Source organism: Uloborus diversus, chromosome 3 (assembly GCF_026930045.1).
Source record: "Uloborus diversus isolate 005 chromosome 3, Udiv.v.3.1, whole genome shotgun sequence".
Classification (NCBI taxonomy): Eukaryota; Metazoa; Arthropoda; class Arachnida; order Araneae; family Uloboridae; genus Uloborus; species Uloborus diversus.
Genome location: NC_072733.1, coordinates 41,032,652 through 41,051,713, shown reverse-complemented (window position 1 = coordinate 41,051,713; position 19,062 = coordinate 41,032,652). Strand labels below are relative to the sequence as shown.

At 31.8% G+C, this 19,062-nt stretch overlaps 1 protein-coding gene across 1 annotated transcript in view; it reads left to right on the top strand.

Moving 5' to 3' along the window:
- Nucleotides 1–19,062, top strand: part of LOC129218632 (integral membrane protein 2B-like) — a 47,922-nt gene that overhangs the window by 5,348 nt on the left and 23,512 nt on the right. Inside the window, 1 exon segment of the mRNA XM_054852952.1 lies at nt 13,005–13,175. Within this exon segment, the coding sequence (XP_054708927.1) occupies nt 13,005–13,175 (171 nt within the window).

The window sequence follows — 19,062 nt, the reverse complement described above, 5'->3', positions numbered from 1 at the left end:
TCCCTTCAATTAGGGAGGTTGAATTTCAATAGAGAAATTTCTTCACCTTTTTTTCTGAAATCAAAAATGTAGTAAGAACTTTTGACTTTGCTACGAGCTTCAAATACTATTAAAATAATATATTTTAGTTCAAAACAAGAAGATGAGTGCAGTTTCACTTGTTTGTGAATCGCCAAATTCTTTTCAGATAGTTGAGAAGAAAAAAAACTTTAATCGAAATCGTTTAGATCACAGATAATGCGATAACTGTCTCATTCTACAATTTATCGTAATTTGTTGGATGAAATCGGAGAAACTATGACCGTTGATAATTCCTCAATGCGAAGCAGGCTAGACATTTATCTCTAAAAACATCATGATGATGAATAAATCATGCCATCAAACATGTTGCGAAGCAACCGAAATGTTGACTGCAAAAAAAACCCTTGCCTATAATAACACAAGTACACCATCAGGGAGCCCAAAAATATCTTAATTCCATTTTATACGATACATTTTATATAGTGCTTCATGTCATTGTCATTTACCATTACTCGATACCTCTACATGGTTAATAGAAAAAAGCTACCTCTTCTCTTTTTGTGTATGAAAATCCTAAGGCTTTTTGCTAAAAGGTAGTAAAATGTGTGGGAAAAGTTCCGTTTTGTACAAAAATGTATAAGAAGAAGGAATGCAACAAGAATGAAACCAGACACGGAGTGATGTACGGGCAGAGGGAGGGGGGAGACGTTCTTAAGGGCTCCAACGGCTCAAGAAATTGAAAATAACTGGCATACTAAAACTTATTAATGTTGCAAATATACACTGCTAGCCTCTGGGGCTGGCCTCCACAGCTTATGTTGCAAGATGGCCCAAGTTGTATAGCTTTGAGTGTCATGAAAACTTGAAAGTTCTACATTTTAAAGCTTGAATATGTTAAATATGTACATAAAGTACCAATACCTAGCCATATTAATTTCATAAAAACGACTTTAGGGCTTTCTAATTGGATTTAGCCAGAAATTATTCAAGTATCAACATAGTGGCAGGGATATGTATGTTGTCCCCATTAAACGCCAAGTCTCCCATTTTGGGACCATACCATATCTCCTAACCTAATAAATATTTTTGCGAAATTCCAGCTACATATGATTAGAGATGTGTATTGAATATCAAAACACATGAAAACTTAAGTATTTTCAATGTGGTTCATATAGCGGCGCTTAATGGGTTAAAGCGGTTTTTTGCCCGACAAGGTAAATCAGAAGAAATATTTAGTGACAACGCAAAGAATTTTGAGGGTGCAAATTCAGAAATTAAAAAAGTGAGGGATCTTTTCAATAATCAAAATGATTCTTTGTACAATTTTTTAACTGAGGAAAATATAAAATGGAAATTTATACCTCCGAGAGCACCAAATTTTAATGGTCTTGCAGAAGCAGGAGTCAAGTCTTTCAAGTATTATTTCAAACGAACTCTACATACAATATTAACCTATGCAGAGTTTTTAACTATTGTTATTCAAGTAGAGGGAATTTTAAATTCATGCCCTATAACTCCTTTAACATCAAATATTGATGATTTAGATGTTCTAACTCCTGGACATTTTCTCATAGGTAGACCATTTAATACTATCGCTGAACCTAACTTAACTGAGTTAAATAATAACAGACTTAGTTTATGGCAGAAAACAACTAAAATGGTTCAAAATATCTGGAAGAATTGGTCAAATAACTGTTTGAGCACATTAATTCAGAGAAATAAATGGTTGATTGGTAAACAAAATGTAAAAATTGGAGATATGGTAGTTGTAAAGGAAGAAAACCTTCCTACCTGTAAATGGTTGTTAGGCAGAATTAATGAGATATTCTACGGAAAAGGCAACCATGTAAGAGTGGTTACAGTTCAGACTAAAAATGGTATATACAAAAGACCAATTACAAAAATTGCAGTTTTGCCTATTGAGAATGTATAGAGATTTACCTGTAGAATTTTATATTATGTGTAATTTTGAATTGTATGTGAATGTTCTGTATTTCTTTAGTCATTTTGTATAATTGTCTTTTTTACTATTTGTTTTATTAATTTGTTGAAATCAACATTTCAACGGCGGGCGGAATGTTCAGTGTGCGCTGTCACGCCCTACAGCAACGCCGCCTATGGCAAGACGAAAACATCATATACTTAGTTCTCTAATAATAGCATTGTAAGGATCATAACTTTTGGACATGCATCAAATTTCAAACTTACTTTTTTCTAAAATCGTTTACAAAGTAAAAAATCTGACTTAATTTTTGTTATTTGTGTAAAATACAGTTGGCTCTCTGTTTAACGACTTTCAAGGGACCACAAAAAATCGTCCTTAAGTAGAATGCTTTTAGCACTACAGTGGACCATCTGGGACCGTGAAAAGCTGTCGTTAAATAGAGAAAGTCGTTAAATAGAGCTTCGTTAAACAGAGAGCCTACTGTATTAACAAAAAATTATTCAGTGTAAGATTCATACGTTTAATTTTTTTTTTTTTAAACGTATGGAAATAATTAAAAAAAATTTTTTTTAATGGTACATTTGCTCAGTTAACGTTTTGGTATGTCCAAAATTGTGCCATTTAGCAAAGAAAATATTTTTTAAGGGCATTTGAAGAGCTTTTTTTCCATAATTTATGTCAATTCTTGTCTCTATACAGCATCATAATTTACCTCAAAAATTTTAGAGTTAATTAAAATTAAAGTTATTTGGTGTTGAAGCTTCAAAGTTGGAGTCTGTGTTTGCTCTCACCTTTTGAGAACTGCCCATGAAAAACTCGTGTTATAGCCATTTCGTGCAAGTCAGATTGCATTCTAGCAGGATCCGACTGTATACGATAAGCTAAGGGTTACCAGAGAGGAATTCCAGTTTGACAAATGTAGTTAATCGTCAGCTGCACCAGTTTTGGCGACTTTATCACCTGCATTTGCATTTCTTTCTTTTTTTTTCTGCCGCTTTTATTACTTTAGCATTTTTTTTTCTCTTCTTTCTTTTGGAAACATAATTTAACGATCTCCAAATAGAAATACAAATTTCTTTTTTCAATAATTTTTTTTAGACATCGTTTTAATTCTCAGACATAAAAAAAAAAAAAAAAAAAAAAAAAATCATTATTAATGAATCTGATAACACTTATTGCATTCTTTCTTAAAGCATATTTTGTTTATTTTTCCTTTAAAAATATGTATGTCGTATTTATTTGTCTCTATTTTTATTCCTTTTTTGTCCCAATAAATCAAACTACGAGTTTGTATAGTTATTTCCATGAAGCTTTTTTCTACCTTTCATCAACTTCTTCAAAATCATTCCAAAACTTTATTATATATAAAGAGCAGTATGTATAGCCATTCAAATACTTCATTAATATCCTCTTTATTATTAAATTGCAAAATTCAAAAATTTGGAAAAGGGCAGTTCTCAAAAGGTGGGAGCAAACACAGACTTCAACTTTGAAGCTTCAACACCAAATAACTTTCATTTTAATTAACTCTAAAATTTTTGAGGTAAATTATAATGCTGTATAGAGACAAGAATTGACATAAATTATGGAAAAAAAGCTCTTTAAATGCCCTTAAAAAATATTTTCTTTGCTAAATGGCACAACTTTGGACATACCAAAACGTTAACTGAGCAAATGTATCATTAAAAAAAATTTTTTTTAATTATTTCCATACGTTTCAAAAAAAAAAAAAAAATTAAAGGCATGAATCTTACACTGAATAATTTTTTGTTAATATTTTACACAAATAACAAACGTAAAGACAGATTATTTACTTTGTAAACGATTTTAGAAAAAAGTAAGTTTGAAATTTGATGCATGTCCAAAAATTACGATCTTTACAATGCTATTATTTGAGAACTAAGTATATGATGTTTTCGTTTTAAAGGTATTTATCGATCCTCAGAATCAGTTTTTAATTGTTTAAAAGTGTTTTCATAAGCTTTTATGCAGTATCTTAGAAGAAAAATAATTTTTCTTAAACATACATGTGAGATGTCCAAATGGCGTTACGATCTTGACGCCGATAATTCTGTCTGTTTATTTATAACTTTTTTATAATCCACTGTCTTCTAACATCAATAAAAAAGATTATTATGATGTTATCTTCTTTAATCCATTGGTATTTTGCATAATTAATACGTTACACATTGAACAATACATAAATTACAGTAGAAACATGGCTGGTTATGATCGAACAAAAGCCATTTTGCAGGAAAATCGCCAAGCAAACCTCCGTTGGCGACAACACAGTATACGATAAGCTAAAGGTTACCAGAGGGGGATTCCAGTTTGACAAATGTAGTTAATCGTCAGCTGCAACCAGTTTTGGCGACTTTATCACCTGCACTAGCAATTTTTTTTTCCCCACCGCTTTTATTATTTTAGAATTTTTTTTTCTCTTCTTTCTTTTGGAAACATAATTTAACGATCTCCAAATAGAAATACGAATTTCTTTTTTCAATAATTTTTTTTAAGACATCGTTTTAATTCTTATGACATTAGAAAAAATATTCATTATTAAAACTGATGTCACTTTTTACATTCTTTCTTAAAGCATATTTTGTTTATTTTTCCTTTAAAAATATATATGTCGTATTTATTTGTCTCTATTTTTATTCCTTATTTGTCCCAAAAAATCAAACTACAAGTTTGCATAATTATTTCCATGAAGCTTTTTTCTACCTTTCATCAACTTCTTCAAAATCATTCCAAAACTTTATTATATGTAAAGAGCAGTATGTATAGCCATTCAAGTACTTCATTAATATCCTCTTTATCATTAAATTGCAAAATTCAAAAAGTAGTAAATAAAATTTTCATTGGAAAAGTTAAAAATCAGATTAACAGTTGTCAAAAAGGTGAAACTTACATTATGATGATGTCCAATATCCGTTACCTACAGGACAACAATGTCCAAAATCTGTTACCTACAGACTGCTAATTTAATTTGCTAATTAACAATTTTTACAAATACCTGCTGTCTTTTCATGTTCATATATTGTGTTCTAGGTATGCATACTATAGAATAAAAGCAAAATTGATATCAAATTCGAAAATTTTTGAAATTGCTCAAAGTTAACTTTTTTGTTCCCACCTTTTGAGAACTGCCCAAATAAAAATTTTCATTGGAAAAGTTAAAAATCAGATTAACAATTGTCAAAACTGGTGAAACTTGAATTATGATGATGTCCAAAATTCGTTACCTACAGGACAACAATGTCCAAAATCTGTTACCTACAGACTGCTAATTTAATTTGCTAATTAACAATTTTTACAAATACCTGCTGTCTTTTCATGTTCATATATTGTGTTCTAGGTATGCATACTATAGAATAAAAGCAAAATTGATACCAAATTTGAAAATTTTTGAAATTGCTCAAAGTTAACTTTTTTGTTCCCACCTTTTGAAAACTGCCCAGTAAGTAAGCTAGCAGAATCAATTGGATGTTCAACGAATGAGGAAGTAACCCTCAGCTGTGCCCTGCACATATATGTAACGGCCCCTTGGCCTATGTTAAGAATCACTATCAATTCAATGCCCCTTTGGCATAAATAAAATAGTTAAAATTTTCATAATACAGTCCACTCATTTCTGAGCTCTCAACAATATCAAAGCAGCAAACTACCTTAAAAATTAAACATGTTCCCTGCTCGACAATTGATTTGTTTCATGGATTGAAATAATAAACAATGGAATGGTAATGAACAAAGACAAGGTTCTACTTAGTTAGAAAATAAGCAAACGAAGCACATAATATAAATAGAGGTAAATTAAGTTTATCCAATCATTTAAAAAAAAAATGATTTGATTAATAATATAAACAATATATTTACTATAATGATCCAAATCCTGATATAGATGATAATATTCAAATAAAATCAGATTTCTAATTAGTTTAAAAATCACTCAGAAAATTAAGTGTGCATACAAAAATAACTCAATTAAAAAGCTAACAGGGAAACTTTCATAAGATTGATGTAGAAACAATTGCAGTAGCAAGAATGTGTCTTTCCCAAAAAGCTTCAATGCCACAAAAGACATCAGAGGAAAAAAGCGGGAAAGACATACTAGGTCTCTGAAAAATCAGTAAGAGTAAAATTCCACCTGTAAGAAGATATACGTCCATAAAAAATGCAAATATGTGAGTTGTTTTTTTTCAACTTGGAAAGGGTTGAAAATATCAATTTTTTGGAGAAAATTCGATTATTTCATGCTTGTTGAGGCATCCCTTAAACTTTTCCGACTGAGCTATTATTTTGCATACATCATTTTTTTGTCCATTGGAACAAAATAGGGGGTTGGGAGCTAACTTTTTTCGAAAGTTGAATAAAAAGTGCCACCCTACTGAAGTGCATACTGCAATAGCAAATTTTACACAAAGTGTTATTCTTGTATTTCAAAGTATTATTCTAAAAAATGAAAAATGGGCAGGTAACCGCCACATTTTTCCTTTTTTTTTTTCTCATTTCTGTTGTCTATTATACTTTAACTTTATTGTACAAGCTTGTTTATTTAGTTTTGGATAAAAGTAAAAACAACTGTGTGGCATTACATAAAACAAGAAATCAGGTCAGCAGTTAAGTTTCGAGATTGGACCTGCTAGTGGAACATTTGTATCATGCAGAAATCTGCTACAATCATTTTTGGCATAATGTGAAAATACTATTTAAATTGCGAAAATGAAGCTGAGTATTTTTGCTAAAACAAAAGAATAAAGTAAAAGAAAAATTAAAAAAAAAATATTCCTTTTTTTGAGAGAAGAAACAAGCATGGCAATATTCAACTTAATGTTATTACAAATCTTAGCTAACAAGATGTAAGTTCAGCAATATTTAGTCTAATGGGCATTATAGTCCCCAAGTTCTTACGTTATTGTGGGAGGAGGGGTAGGGGGAATTGACTTGGACAGTTTTAAAAATCATGTGTGTAAGCCAGGGTTGTTTGATTTAAACAACGGTTTAAACCAAATGGTTAAAAAAAAAAAACATGTGGTTTTTTTTTCAAATAAAGGTTCTTCTTTTGAAAAATGTCATTGTTTTCCCCTAAATGCTTTCTAAATTTTACATGTTATTGCAAACAGTAAAATCTTATTAATACAAAGTAACTAGCAAAGCTTTATAGATAAATTACGGATTTAATAAATTTAGAAACTTATATTTTTTAAGGTAATGCAAGTTTGCTAAGTAGTTTTTATTTTAGTTTTTTCTTTTTTAAAATCTATGCAGCTTTTCTATTAGGTACATAAACATACAAGGCACTAAGTTTTCCAAAAATTAAATGGGAAAACAAGCCAAATAGCTCTTTTATAAATTTTAATTATCATTATTTTTCAGTCTTTTGCATTTCAAAATAGTCCAAAAAGCATATTTCAACCAAAACTTCATATACTACCTAATTTACTTGATTACTTAAGATTATGTACCATTGTAGGGAGGCATAGTGTAAAAATTTCTAAATACTAGAATATTTAAATGACAAAAGAAAAAAAATAACTAAAGAAGTCCAAGAACCCTTAGAGTAGGCATAAAATTGCGCTTATACCTGCACACTTTTTGCATCCCCAATAGACAATGCAGTCAGAGCAAGAAAGGAAAATGTATAGAATTATGAAAACATCCATGTTCCTCTGTGCTCTTATTTTAAAAAAAAGCCAAATTTTCACTTTTCAAAGAGTTTTTTTACCCCAATTTAATGAAAGAAATCTCAGGTATGAATGGTGGAAGAATAAATAAACATTAATTACTTCCTTTTACAAAAAAGGAAGTATTGTGTTCGCAAAAAAATATTCACTCAAAAATCGACCTTATTTTCCACTTTGCTCACCCCCGAATGAATACTGCGTTTTTTTTCAACCCGACCACACGTGCATATATACCTAAGGCGGTTATAGACTCCCGAAAAATCCATTTTGACGATTCCGGAGTCGATTACAACGAGTTTTCCCGTGACGTCTGTATGTACATATGTATGTGTGTATTAAGGTGGGTTAAGAATTTTTTTTTTCGAAATGTTAAGATTGCAATAATGATAAATCGTACTTCGTTTACAGAAACAAGTGATGAAACTTTCAATTTGCACCTGGTTTAAATTCACACTTGCCATTTTAGGTGTTAGAATTGGCTGCAACGTGTGAATTAGGTCAAACGCTCTCAGCCTACTGTGCAACGTAAATGAATAAGAGATGCCAAAAATCTACCTCTTGAAATGCAGCAGCAATCTTTTGAAATCCTATCCAAAAATAACTAAAAAATAATCAGAACCATTTTACCAAGCTAGTAAATTGCCATTTGACACTTCATCTTGCAAATGCAAAGATATTAATGACTACATTTTTCTGGAAAAAACATCAGAGAGGGAGAGAAATTACAGCTTCAGCCTCAAGAAGAAAGTGAAGACAGTTTTAGTACAATTACTTATTTTTCATTCTTTTTGTTAAGTTTGATGCAGAATTTTACATTGATCTCAATGACTGGAAAAATGTGTCTGATCCACCAATACTGAAATCAATATCTGAAGAAGTTATTCAACTATTTACTGTTTCTGGCAAAAAATAACTGCTTACTATGCCTGTCGTGCCATACACACAGGCTATTGAAGGGCAGGGGTGCCTACCAGGGGGTTCATGGCACAGACTGCAGCATTAAAATTTTTTAGAGGGTTGATTTTACAAATTTTTGACCTTATTATTTTGGGGGAGGGGGGCTCTCGCTCTGGGGGGTACTTGCCAGCATGTGTGTGTGGGGGGAGGGGGTTGCCATCACCCTATGGGAATGGGCATCCTTGTGGAAGGGCAGTTAAAATTGACTTAAATTTCAACTATATTGTTCAAAAAGAGAAGATTAATAAAGAACCAACTGGAGTCCCGGAAACTTATACCAAAACTAGATAGTAAGGACTAGAAAGTAAGCAAGCTATTTTAAGATGAATATTTTTAATTTTGAAAATTAATGATTTTAATAAATGATTTGTAAATAAATGATTAAAACTTGGACAACCTTAAGCTGTTACTTATACAGTGAAACCTGTGTAAGTTGACCACTTGCGGTGCAGTATTTTGCTGGTCGACTTAAACAGGTGGTCAACTTATAGAGGGTAGTAATGAAAACTTTTATTATTATTATTTTTTTTTTGCCATTTCTTGTCTCATTCATTTATTTTTTAACTAATTGGAATACTTTAAACTCACTTTCATTGTTTGACATTACTTTAAAACAATAGGAAAAAATGTTATATTCAGTATATTACCGCCCATTAGCCAGGGCTAAAGCAGAAATACATGAGATACACCAATTTCATGTATTTCTGCTTTAGCCCTGGCTGATGGGCGGTGATTTACTGAATATACCATCCCTTGCCATCAATTTTCGAGTTGAACCGAACCATTGCTTCGGTCACTCGGCTGGTCTGTGCTAATTCTACATTAACTACCAGTTTGTTTCGCCCTCTTGGCTTCCATAAGAGGTTTTCCATCTCCAGCTCAGTCACTTTCCTATGCCGGGCTGATGAGTGCTAATAAGCACGAAACTGCAGTCCTCGGCTGGAAATGACTGAGCTGTCGGTGTATTTCATGTAAGAAAAAATGTTGATTAAATATTTTTAGAGATTATTTACTAGAACGACGCATAAAGTATTATACAAATTTAAAATTTCTGTGAATTGATCAAAAAAAAAAAAAAAGCCTTATTGCTTATGAAAAACTACTTACTTGATATTAACAATTCCTAAAAATTCATAACAAGTCAAAAGGGACTCAAATTCTTTATTTGATTTTTTCTTGTACATTTGTAACCATGGTAATCTATTTTTCAACAAAGTAACTCCTTATTGAAGTTTGGCTCATTTTCTGTGACTTAACAGCCGAATGTTTTTCGATAGAAACATGAATATTCATAAGTTTTTTTAAAATGTCTGGTTACTTATTTGAGGCATAACTGATGAAACTTTGATGTACAATCTAATGCTTTTGCCTAGTGGTCAACTTACAAAGGGTTTTTTACAATAATCCAAACCAAAGCTGGTGTATATTAGTGGTCAAGATAGACAGGTGGTCAAGATAGAGAGGTGGTCAAGTTACAGAGGTTTTCCTTCATTACATAAGATAGGACTAATTCCGTTCCTGACAAAAGCAGTCAACTTAGGCAGGTGGTCAACTTACAAAGGTGGTCAACTTTACAGGTTTTACTGTATTTGTAATTCTCTTTTTCAGGTTTTTTTTTATGAAAATCTACTTTTTTCCTTAAATACGTGTTTTTTAAACTCAATCTGGAGGCAAAAAATGAACTCCTAATTGAATGAAATTTTATAACCTTAAATGTCATTTGGCACCTTTTTCTTGCCCTGCTCGATGGAAATCGGAAGCTTTTTTTTACCACAGGACGATGACTCACCCTAGTGCGTATGTACATATGTGCGTATGTATGTCACATAACTCAAGAACGGTATGTCCTAGAAAGTTGAAATTTGATACGTAGATTCCTAGTGGGGTCTAGTTGTGCACCTCCTCTTTTGGTAGCATTCTGGTGTTTCTAAAGGGGTCTTTTGCACTTTTTTGGGGGGAAATCATTGTTAATTTCAATTCAAACTCAAGTGGTGTTATAATTTGGTGGACACTTGGCGACATATCACTAGTCTTTTGGTCGCCAAGTTTTATCGCCAACTTGGCGACAAAATTAGCGATTTTTTTTAAAAAAAATTTGGTTTTAATTTGGCCATTGTTGGTGATATTTCGAGAGTTAAATATTGAACCACATTAAAATTGCCAATAATGGGGAAATAACTTTAAATTGGTGTAAAAGAAAGTCGTGTGATGCACACATCAGCTCATTTTTTATGACAGTCTTCATTATTAAAATATGTTAAAACAGTATTTTCATTTAAGTTTGTACTGGGGCTTTCAATTAAAATCATTTTTTTTCTTTGCTAAAAAAATTGTATCCCTAAATATATTAAACGAGGAGAAATAATGTCTACAATGGAAAACATAATGATTTTCTTAAAACCTATTTGTCCTGTTTCTATAATGGTTGTTACTGATACATTAGGTAAATAAATTACTTGATTTGTTTTGTTTTTTTTCTTTTTTTTAATCTTTAAAAATGCGTTGATCTTTTGGTTTTTAAAGTTGTATAATGTACATCAGACTCACAATTCATTGTAGACACTGCAAAATACTTTCCATATTTAAGAATGTTTGATTTTAATTTTACTTATATTTTTTTAGTAGATAGCTATGATTATAAGGGAATTAATTTGCAAGAATTTATTCTTGGTTACTTGTAATTAATACTATTACAGCAAATTATTTCATATAAATATTTAACTAAAACTATCACAGTAAATTATTTCTTTTATTATTTATATCAAGACCCATTTACGTATTCTATTTTTTATGATAGTTAAAGATTTTCAAACAATATTCTTCTGTAGAAGTCTCTAAGTATGAGGAAATGAAATTACAAGATTTTACTCTTTATTATTTAATTACAAAGAAATAAGATACAAATATGAACATTAAACAACTATTAATTCATAAAATCTTCATGATTTTCCTAAAATGAAATTGTTTTTCTTTACAAATAGTAATAAAAACCAAAGAAACCTGGTTTACACCAAAAAAACCAGTTTTTTAGGGGTTTTCGAAAAAAAAATTTTTTTTATACCTACCGTGATGTGATCTCTCAATGGTATTAGTACAATAGGGAAGTTGCAACCTATTAAATGTTCATATTTTGATTATGGGTATGTTAATTGACCTTAAAAACTAAAAAATTTACCATTGCCGAATTTTAAAACACTGTGATTGATTTTTAACGAATTTTTAAAAAATCCACGCTCAAAAGTGCGCTTTTCTGAAACATCACGAGCTTACGTCACAGGGCGCTAATGGGCAGCCTTGCGCCGAAGATCCCTTGTTTTCACTACGGACATTTTGAGCGCGCTGATATTTTTATTTTTTAGAAATTCAATAATCCTTTTGAACACACTATGGGTGCCGGATTCGTCAAAGCACCATCTAATAATCTTCCTCAAGTAACATCAATGATGGTATTCGAATATTTCCGAGAGGATGAGAGGTTTAATGTTCCAGAAACGCGAGGAGTTACATGCGAGAAGGTAAGCTTTATGTTTCGTCTTCAAAGCCAACTGCACGTCCTTCGGCTTCTCCCGTGGCGGAAAAGCGCATGATGTCACTTCCTGTGCCATTTGACGTCACAAGTGCTTGAACTTTAAAAATTAATTTAAAAAAACTACTTATCGTATTGCAAAAAATTTTTCACCTATGATGTTTATACATGTTACTCTATCATATTAAAATAAAATTGAAAAATCGAAAGCTTCCCTATTATAACTTTTTTTTTTTCAAATTTTAAAAATATTTATACTATCGGTTATGTATTTATTTCATTGGAGATGTGATGGCTGAATTTTGAATTTAGTTTTCAACTAGAAATGAAGCATAGATAGGCATTTAGTAACATATGTGAACGTATTGATTAACCAATGACATTTTAGCTTTTTACTGAAGCTCTTCCCCCAATTTTAGCTGTTTGACTATCAAAATTTTGAACTCAGTTTAAACCCTGGTATCACAAATAGTAATCAGGAGGCAAAATGAATGATGCCTTTTCGACCAGATAACCAAGAGTGTATGTTTAATTTTCAGAATCACAAAATAATGAATTTTCTCATTTTTCTACAAGCAGCATCCTATTTGAAAAGTCTGAACCCTTGTCTATTGTTAAACATTATGTATAAGGAAAATTGATCTCATTATGTTATTCTAATTAGTTTTCTTAAAATGTAGTATGTTAGATAATTGTCTTCCTTAATCACTTTTATTTTAGGAGATTTTATTACAATATTGTCGCCTCAGAGCAACATTAAGGCATCTAATCCCAGGAATTACACTAAGATATCCTACTGTTGCTCTGAAGCGACGATATATCATCTTATGTGTATTAGCATCATAAACAATCATTTTTAAAAACTTGTTAGGCTAATTTGAAAGATGCCGAGGAAGGCAGACCAGTTGTTGTGACAATGCATGCCCATGTTAGAAGAGTAAGTTCTCTGACAACACTGTGTGTTTTTGCTACGGCCCTTCTTGTGCTAACTACTGGTATCATTGGTGGAATGTATCTTTATCGTCAATTTGCTCATTACAAGGTTTGTATAAAGTTTTTTTTTTTTTGCTGTAGTATGTTCTTCAATTAGTTAAAATTTTACCATGGCAAAGCTGTGTTTGAAGTTATTATGGGTTAATGTACTTTCTTTTTATTCTAATGTATTACTTTATTGCTTTTTCTTCGAGACTACGTTTTTTTGATGTGTCTAAAAGCATGTTTACTGGCAGAATGGCACTGTGGTCAGGTGTTGGCCTCTTACACACAATTCACACCTTACTTCAGTCTGTTAACTCTCATGATGCAGGAAATCTTCCATGTCGTATGATTATGTTAAAGGTCTTCTTGAGTATTTGACTGACTTTGAATACTCTTAGCAAAATTCCTATTGCAGTTTTGCATTGAAAAGAGCCCAGATACTTCAATATGATAGAGAAACTGGGCAGCAAATTTTTTTGATGATGCACCTGCCAATTGAGGTGCTATATGAAAAAATGCAGGCCTGCTCTCAGGGAATACACTAGATCTACAAATGGTGAAAACCCTACATGCATGTCCATTATACATGAAACAAACAATCATGTTTAGCAAATAAAAAAAAAAAAAAAGAAAAAGAAAAATATCAGAGTTTGAAAGGTCCTTAAAAAAGTCCCTGTTTCAAAGTGCTCAATTTTAGTTTTTGTTTCTTTCACGTCCTTAAATGTGCTTAATTGTAATTAGAGGTGCTTAAGAGGGCTTAATTTTTACCTTGTATCAACATAAACACAAACTATTTTATTTTTCATGTCAGAAAAACTACATGTGCAAAATAAATAAAAATTTTAATGTTTTAACAAATGTTATTGATATGGAAGAATCTGTCAGATTTTTGAAATTGAAAACAAAACTCAAAAGTTGCCAACACTCCTGAGTTTTCTGTTAAATTTCTAAACTTTGAGGTTCATTTCTCCCAATTTTTAAAAATTCTTAGTAAATTTCTGGCTTAAAAATAAAAAGAATAATAAAAAATAATGTTTTGATTCTTGAGAATTTTTTTTGCCCTATTGCATCTGCATTGTGATAATTCTTTGCATCATTTTTACTATGTATGTTGATGAAAGTTTAGACCCCTAAAAAAAAAGTTAGAAATAATAGTAAATGGCATTTGCACTTTTCTTTTCAAATGTTTAAATTGCTCTTTCTTTAACAAAAATTAGAATGTGCCTTTAAAAGATCACAAAATCAATGCTGATAAAAAAAACTTTCACAAAAATAGAATATTGATACAATACTTTCACAAAAATAAGTAGTGAGAAAAAAGTCCTGGATATACCCCTGTCTTTAACAATCATGGATGGCAGCATCACAAGAATGACTTTTTTCAATGTCTCAATTTCTTGTTCTGGTATTCCCAAGTTTTGAACACAAAAATGGGAATTTTTGTAAAAATCTGAATTTTTTTAATTTGCTCTGAAACAGCCTGCTACTTTTCTTCATTTACCCTGAGGCGTTTAGTTACATTTTTGTCAAAGATTTAAATTTATTTTTGAATAGATAAACACTATTTTTTTCTGCCCTAGGTGAGCAGTGTCAACAAACCAGGACACTACCCACTTCAAGAAAAAAAGTGGATTAGTGTGGGCATCTGTCCACAATAGCCCGTCCACTATAATAAATTAAAATTGCCTAATCTAATAATTAAGAGTACTTGCTTTACTCTTAAACTTACTTTTCCACCATAAAAACCTTCTTTTGTAAATTGCTACTGAACTATCACAGATGTCTACACAAACCCCTTGTCCATGCTAGGTCCCTTTTCCCCTAATCACAAATGAAGTTGTATTCCTTTCTGTTTATTATGCAAAAATAATGATATACATAGTACACTTTAATCTTTTAGTTATTTATTTTATTATTGATTATATTAATTTTAAAACTGAAAAAAATTGTTTTAGCAATGATTTTATTTTTCCGCTAAAACATTTTTCAATACAAAGTATTAAATCTTTTTTTGTGTGTTCCAATTCTTTTAATAGGTATTTTAGTTAAGCCATATAATTTTGATGATCTGTAGTTGAATAACCAAGTAATACAATTAACAGGGATAAGATTTTTCCAGCTTTTGCCGGAATTCAGTTTTTTTTTTGTTGGCGTTTTGAACCTTTCCCTTTTGTTGCCTCTTTCAAGCCTCATAACAATCCTTTTTTTCTAAAAAAATCTGAAAAGATTACGATTTTTCATAATTTTTGATCCCTATTTTCTTGTTCCCCCTCGAATCTTCATCTTCTTTCCTATCTGCCAAAGACATCGTCGGAAAACATGCCAACGACGTCAAGCACGTGCTTCGCCGAAAGTGGCATGTCTTGTTTGAGATTTCAATCTTTTTGCATCCTGACCATATTTCAATCATTTTAAATGTGTGGAGGTTTTTTGCCACATACTATTTTATATCTATATATTCTATTTATTATTTCAATAATATTATTATTTCTTTACTTTAGAAAAAATGCGAAACTCGATCAAAAACATGTGGTCTAACTCTTATGGTCTCCTGTATTTAGAAAAGCATACAAAATATTTATGGTGAATCCCAAATTATTTATGCTTTATGAACTAAACTGTTTAATTTTTTGGAATTACGGTACCAAACATTACAAATATCAAATTAAAATACTGAATACATTGCTTTTGAACAATACGTGCCATGTATTAACACCCAATTATTTCAACCATAATTAAAATGGAAAAATATCAGTGTTAGCTTTAAAAGTATTAAATTAGCCATTTTTTGTTGAATTTTTGAATATTGTGACTTCCAGGGGCTATTTTGGTTCAGTTTTGAACATCATCCCTTTTCTGCATGATTTTTCTTTTTTTTTTTTTTTTTTTTTGGACTTCCTCCTTTTTGCCCTCTGACCACTCTCATCATTGAATTAAGGAAAAGGGGTGAGAAAAGGTGTAAGTGAACAATTTAATTTACTTTTGTTTCCACAACTCACAAAACAATCTCTGTCCACATAAAAGCTGGAGTTTCAACCTACAACTCACTGTGGCAGGTGGAGAGAGATGATCATGGCTGACATAGTTTCATGATTCCTCACTAGGTAAAAGCGCTGCTGATTAGAGTGCATGGTGCAAGGTACACCATGGTCAGGTATAAGTCTCCCCTACAGGGTGTTCCGTTTTAACCTGCAATACCTTTATTTTTGCAACCGTTACTTCTAGATATGTACTTTCAATTGCAAAAATGTTCAAAATCAGATGCAGAGTTTAGATATTGAAAGTTTGAAGTAAAAATTAAAACAAGTCAAAAAATACAAAATATAACATTTTTATGGGTCCCAGGTCCCCTAAAGTATATTTAGGGAAATAATCTCCATTGAAAAATAATTCTAACACAAAAAGTTTGAAATTTGCACAACCAATATTCACCGAGATATGAAAAGCAGCATTTTGTGACTTACACCAATTTTCATTCACCGTCAATAACACCTTTTGGGAGAAAGTATAGCGGTTCACAAGTGATTAAAATTATATGTGCATAGAGTATGATTTTTCAAATTGTTAGAGGGTTTTTAGCGTGTTTTTGCGTATCACAGCATAACATTTGCATTTATTTTTGAATAGCGATGAAAAATATGAATACCGTGTTTTTCTTACTCTGACGACCTGTCATTCTTCTGAAGGGGCGATAAGTTCCAATCTCATCTTCTGTATGGTCTCTTAAAACTTTAAACTGGGATATCTCCGAGTTTTTGGTCGCACGAATTTCAAGTTTTTTGTGTCAGTAATAGTTTTCAATGGCGATTATTTCTCTAAACATTAGTTAGGGGACCTAGGGCCCATATAAAAAGTTAAATTTTGTATTTTTTGACTCCTTTTTATTTTTGCTTCAAACTTTCAAAATCTTAACTCTGCATCTGTTTTTGAACATTTTTGCAATTGGAAATATATATCTAGGACTAACGGTTGGGAAAATAAAGGTCTTGCAGGTTAAAAGGTAGCACCCTAATATATATATATAGTGTTCACATTTTTTTCAAGAAGGGGCAGGGTAAATTTCTCAGAGAGGGCATTTTCAATTTAAAAAGTGGCACTTTTTGGGAAGTAAAAAGACACTCGGGGATGACCCAGTAAGAAGTCAACACAAGGGGTGCCCCCCCCCAAGAGCAAGGATGCGTACCCCTCCAAAATCCGGAAGACCCCCCCCAGGCCAAAAAAGAAGAACGTGAGCTTCTAAAAATTTCCGATTCAGCAAATTTGTTGACAATAATGCAACATACTTTTTTTTTCTTTTTAAATAACACTTAATGACCCCCTACTAGATCTAGGTATGAGTGCATGGTCATATTTAATAATTGGGTCAAATTTAAGTTGAGTAAATTGCGAATTTCTTCTTCCTAAACAATCGGGTTTGGAGTGATCCTGAAGACACTTTTGTGACATATTAAACCATGTACTAACTATGTGTATTACAGTCATGAAATTAAAAGGAAGAAACTCACAGGAATATACTCATAATTTTCAAATTTAGATTAAAATTATATATCTAGTGATCTGGTCTAATCAAATTGTCTTGGAAAATATTGATAGCTGATTCCCTTATGCATCACATCAATAGGAACATCACTTAAGTTTTATGAAAGTTGTTTTATAGATGTGGTACAACCATCAATAATTCATTTTTATGACACTAAGTAACTCTCAAGATGTAAGCAGAGATTGTTACATTTTCTTTAAAAGGACGTTCTGGGCAATTCTATGGTGTCGGACATAAAAAATGAAGAAAAATTTCTCAGTTTTAATTCTATTTACCAAATATAAACTGTTCCAAAATAAACAAATTTATTTACAAGATACTTACTACATCCCCCGTTTTCCAAATCTTCCCCCCCCCCCAGCAAGGGCTCACCCCTCCCTAAGACCCTCGCAAAGACCTTCCACTCAAAATAAACATTCCCCCCCCCCCCCAAAAAAAAGAAAAATGCCCTCAAACAACCCCACTTAAAAAATTTCAATGGCGTGGCTCAATCTGCGCTATGAACCCCCCCCCCCCAGGGGGCACCCTTCTAAAGTTCACCTTTTATTACTGTGCTTTATACAAATAGCCAATCAATAAAAGAAACAAAAATAAATATGCGAAAAATATTTTTGTATTTTAGTTCAATATGCATAGTATTGTACACTAAAGTGCGAAAATAAAAAGGTTCGTAAACCCAAAGCGGAGATTAAAAGATGGCTATACGATTACACTAACATGGTAATGTTAAGCATGACATGCGACACATGCAGCATTAAGGAATTATGCACTATTACCGTGTTTTCAGAAAGTTATTGCTGAATGTTAACGGTTTTGAACAAATGAATGAAAATAATTGAGGTCTCCATGCTTTGGTTTACATCATGATATCATTGCAAACTGAAATATAAATTTTGTTCACAGTGAATGCTTTTGCTAATAGATTTTTTAAGACAGCTGTTTCAAAAACATTTTGGGAATATCTCCAACAGCCCCAGTGGCAGAAAGTTTTGTAGCTGTCTGCGAAAAGCTTTCATCGACAACTACATAATCTGTCTGCAAAAATCGTGCATAGTTCAACAACTCTTTGGGTCAATACCTTTCAGAAAAACTAGCTTCCATAAATGTATCACGAAAGTTGCCTCCCGCCTCTGTATTGTTGTATCGCAACCCCCTCCCCTTCCCCAACACCATTTTTTAGACTGGCGACATCCAATTCTTTCTCTTTGGGCCAATGACTTTCAGAAAAACTTAACTCCCATAATTACATCACAAAAATCGCCCCCACTCTTCCCTGCATAATTGCATCACAACCCCCCCCCCCATGCCCTCCTGCACCATTTTTAAGACTGGTAACATCCAAATTCTTTCTCCTTGGGCCAATATCTTTCATAAAAAAATTACTCCCATAATTGTACAACAAATATCCCCC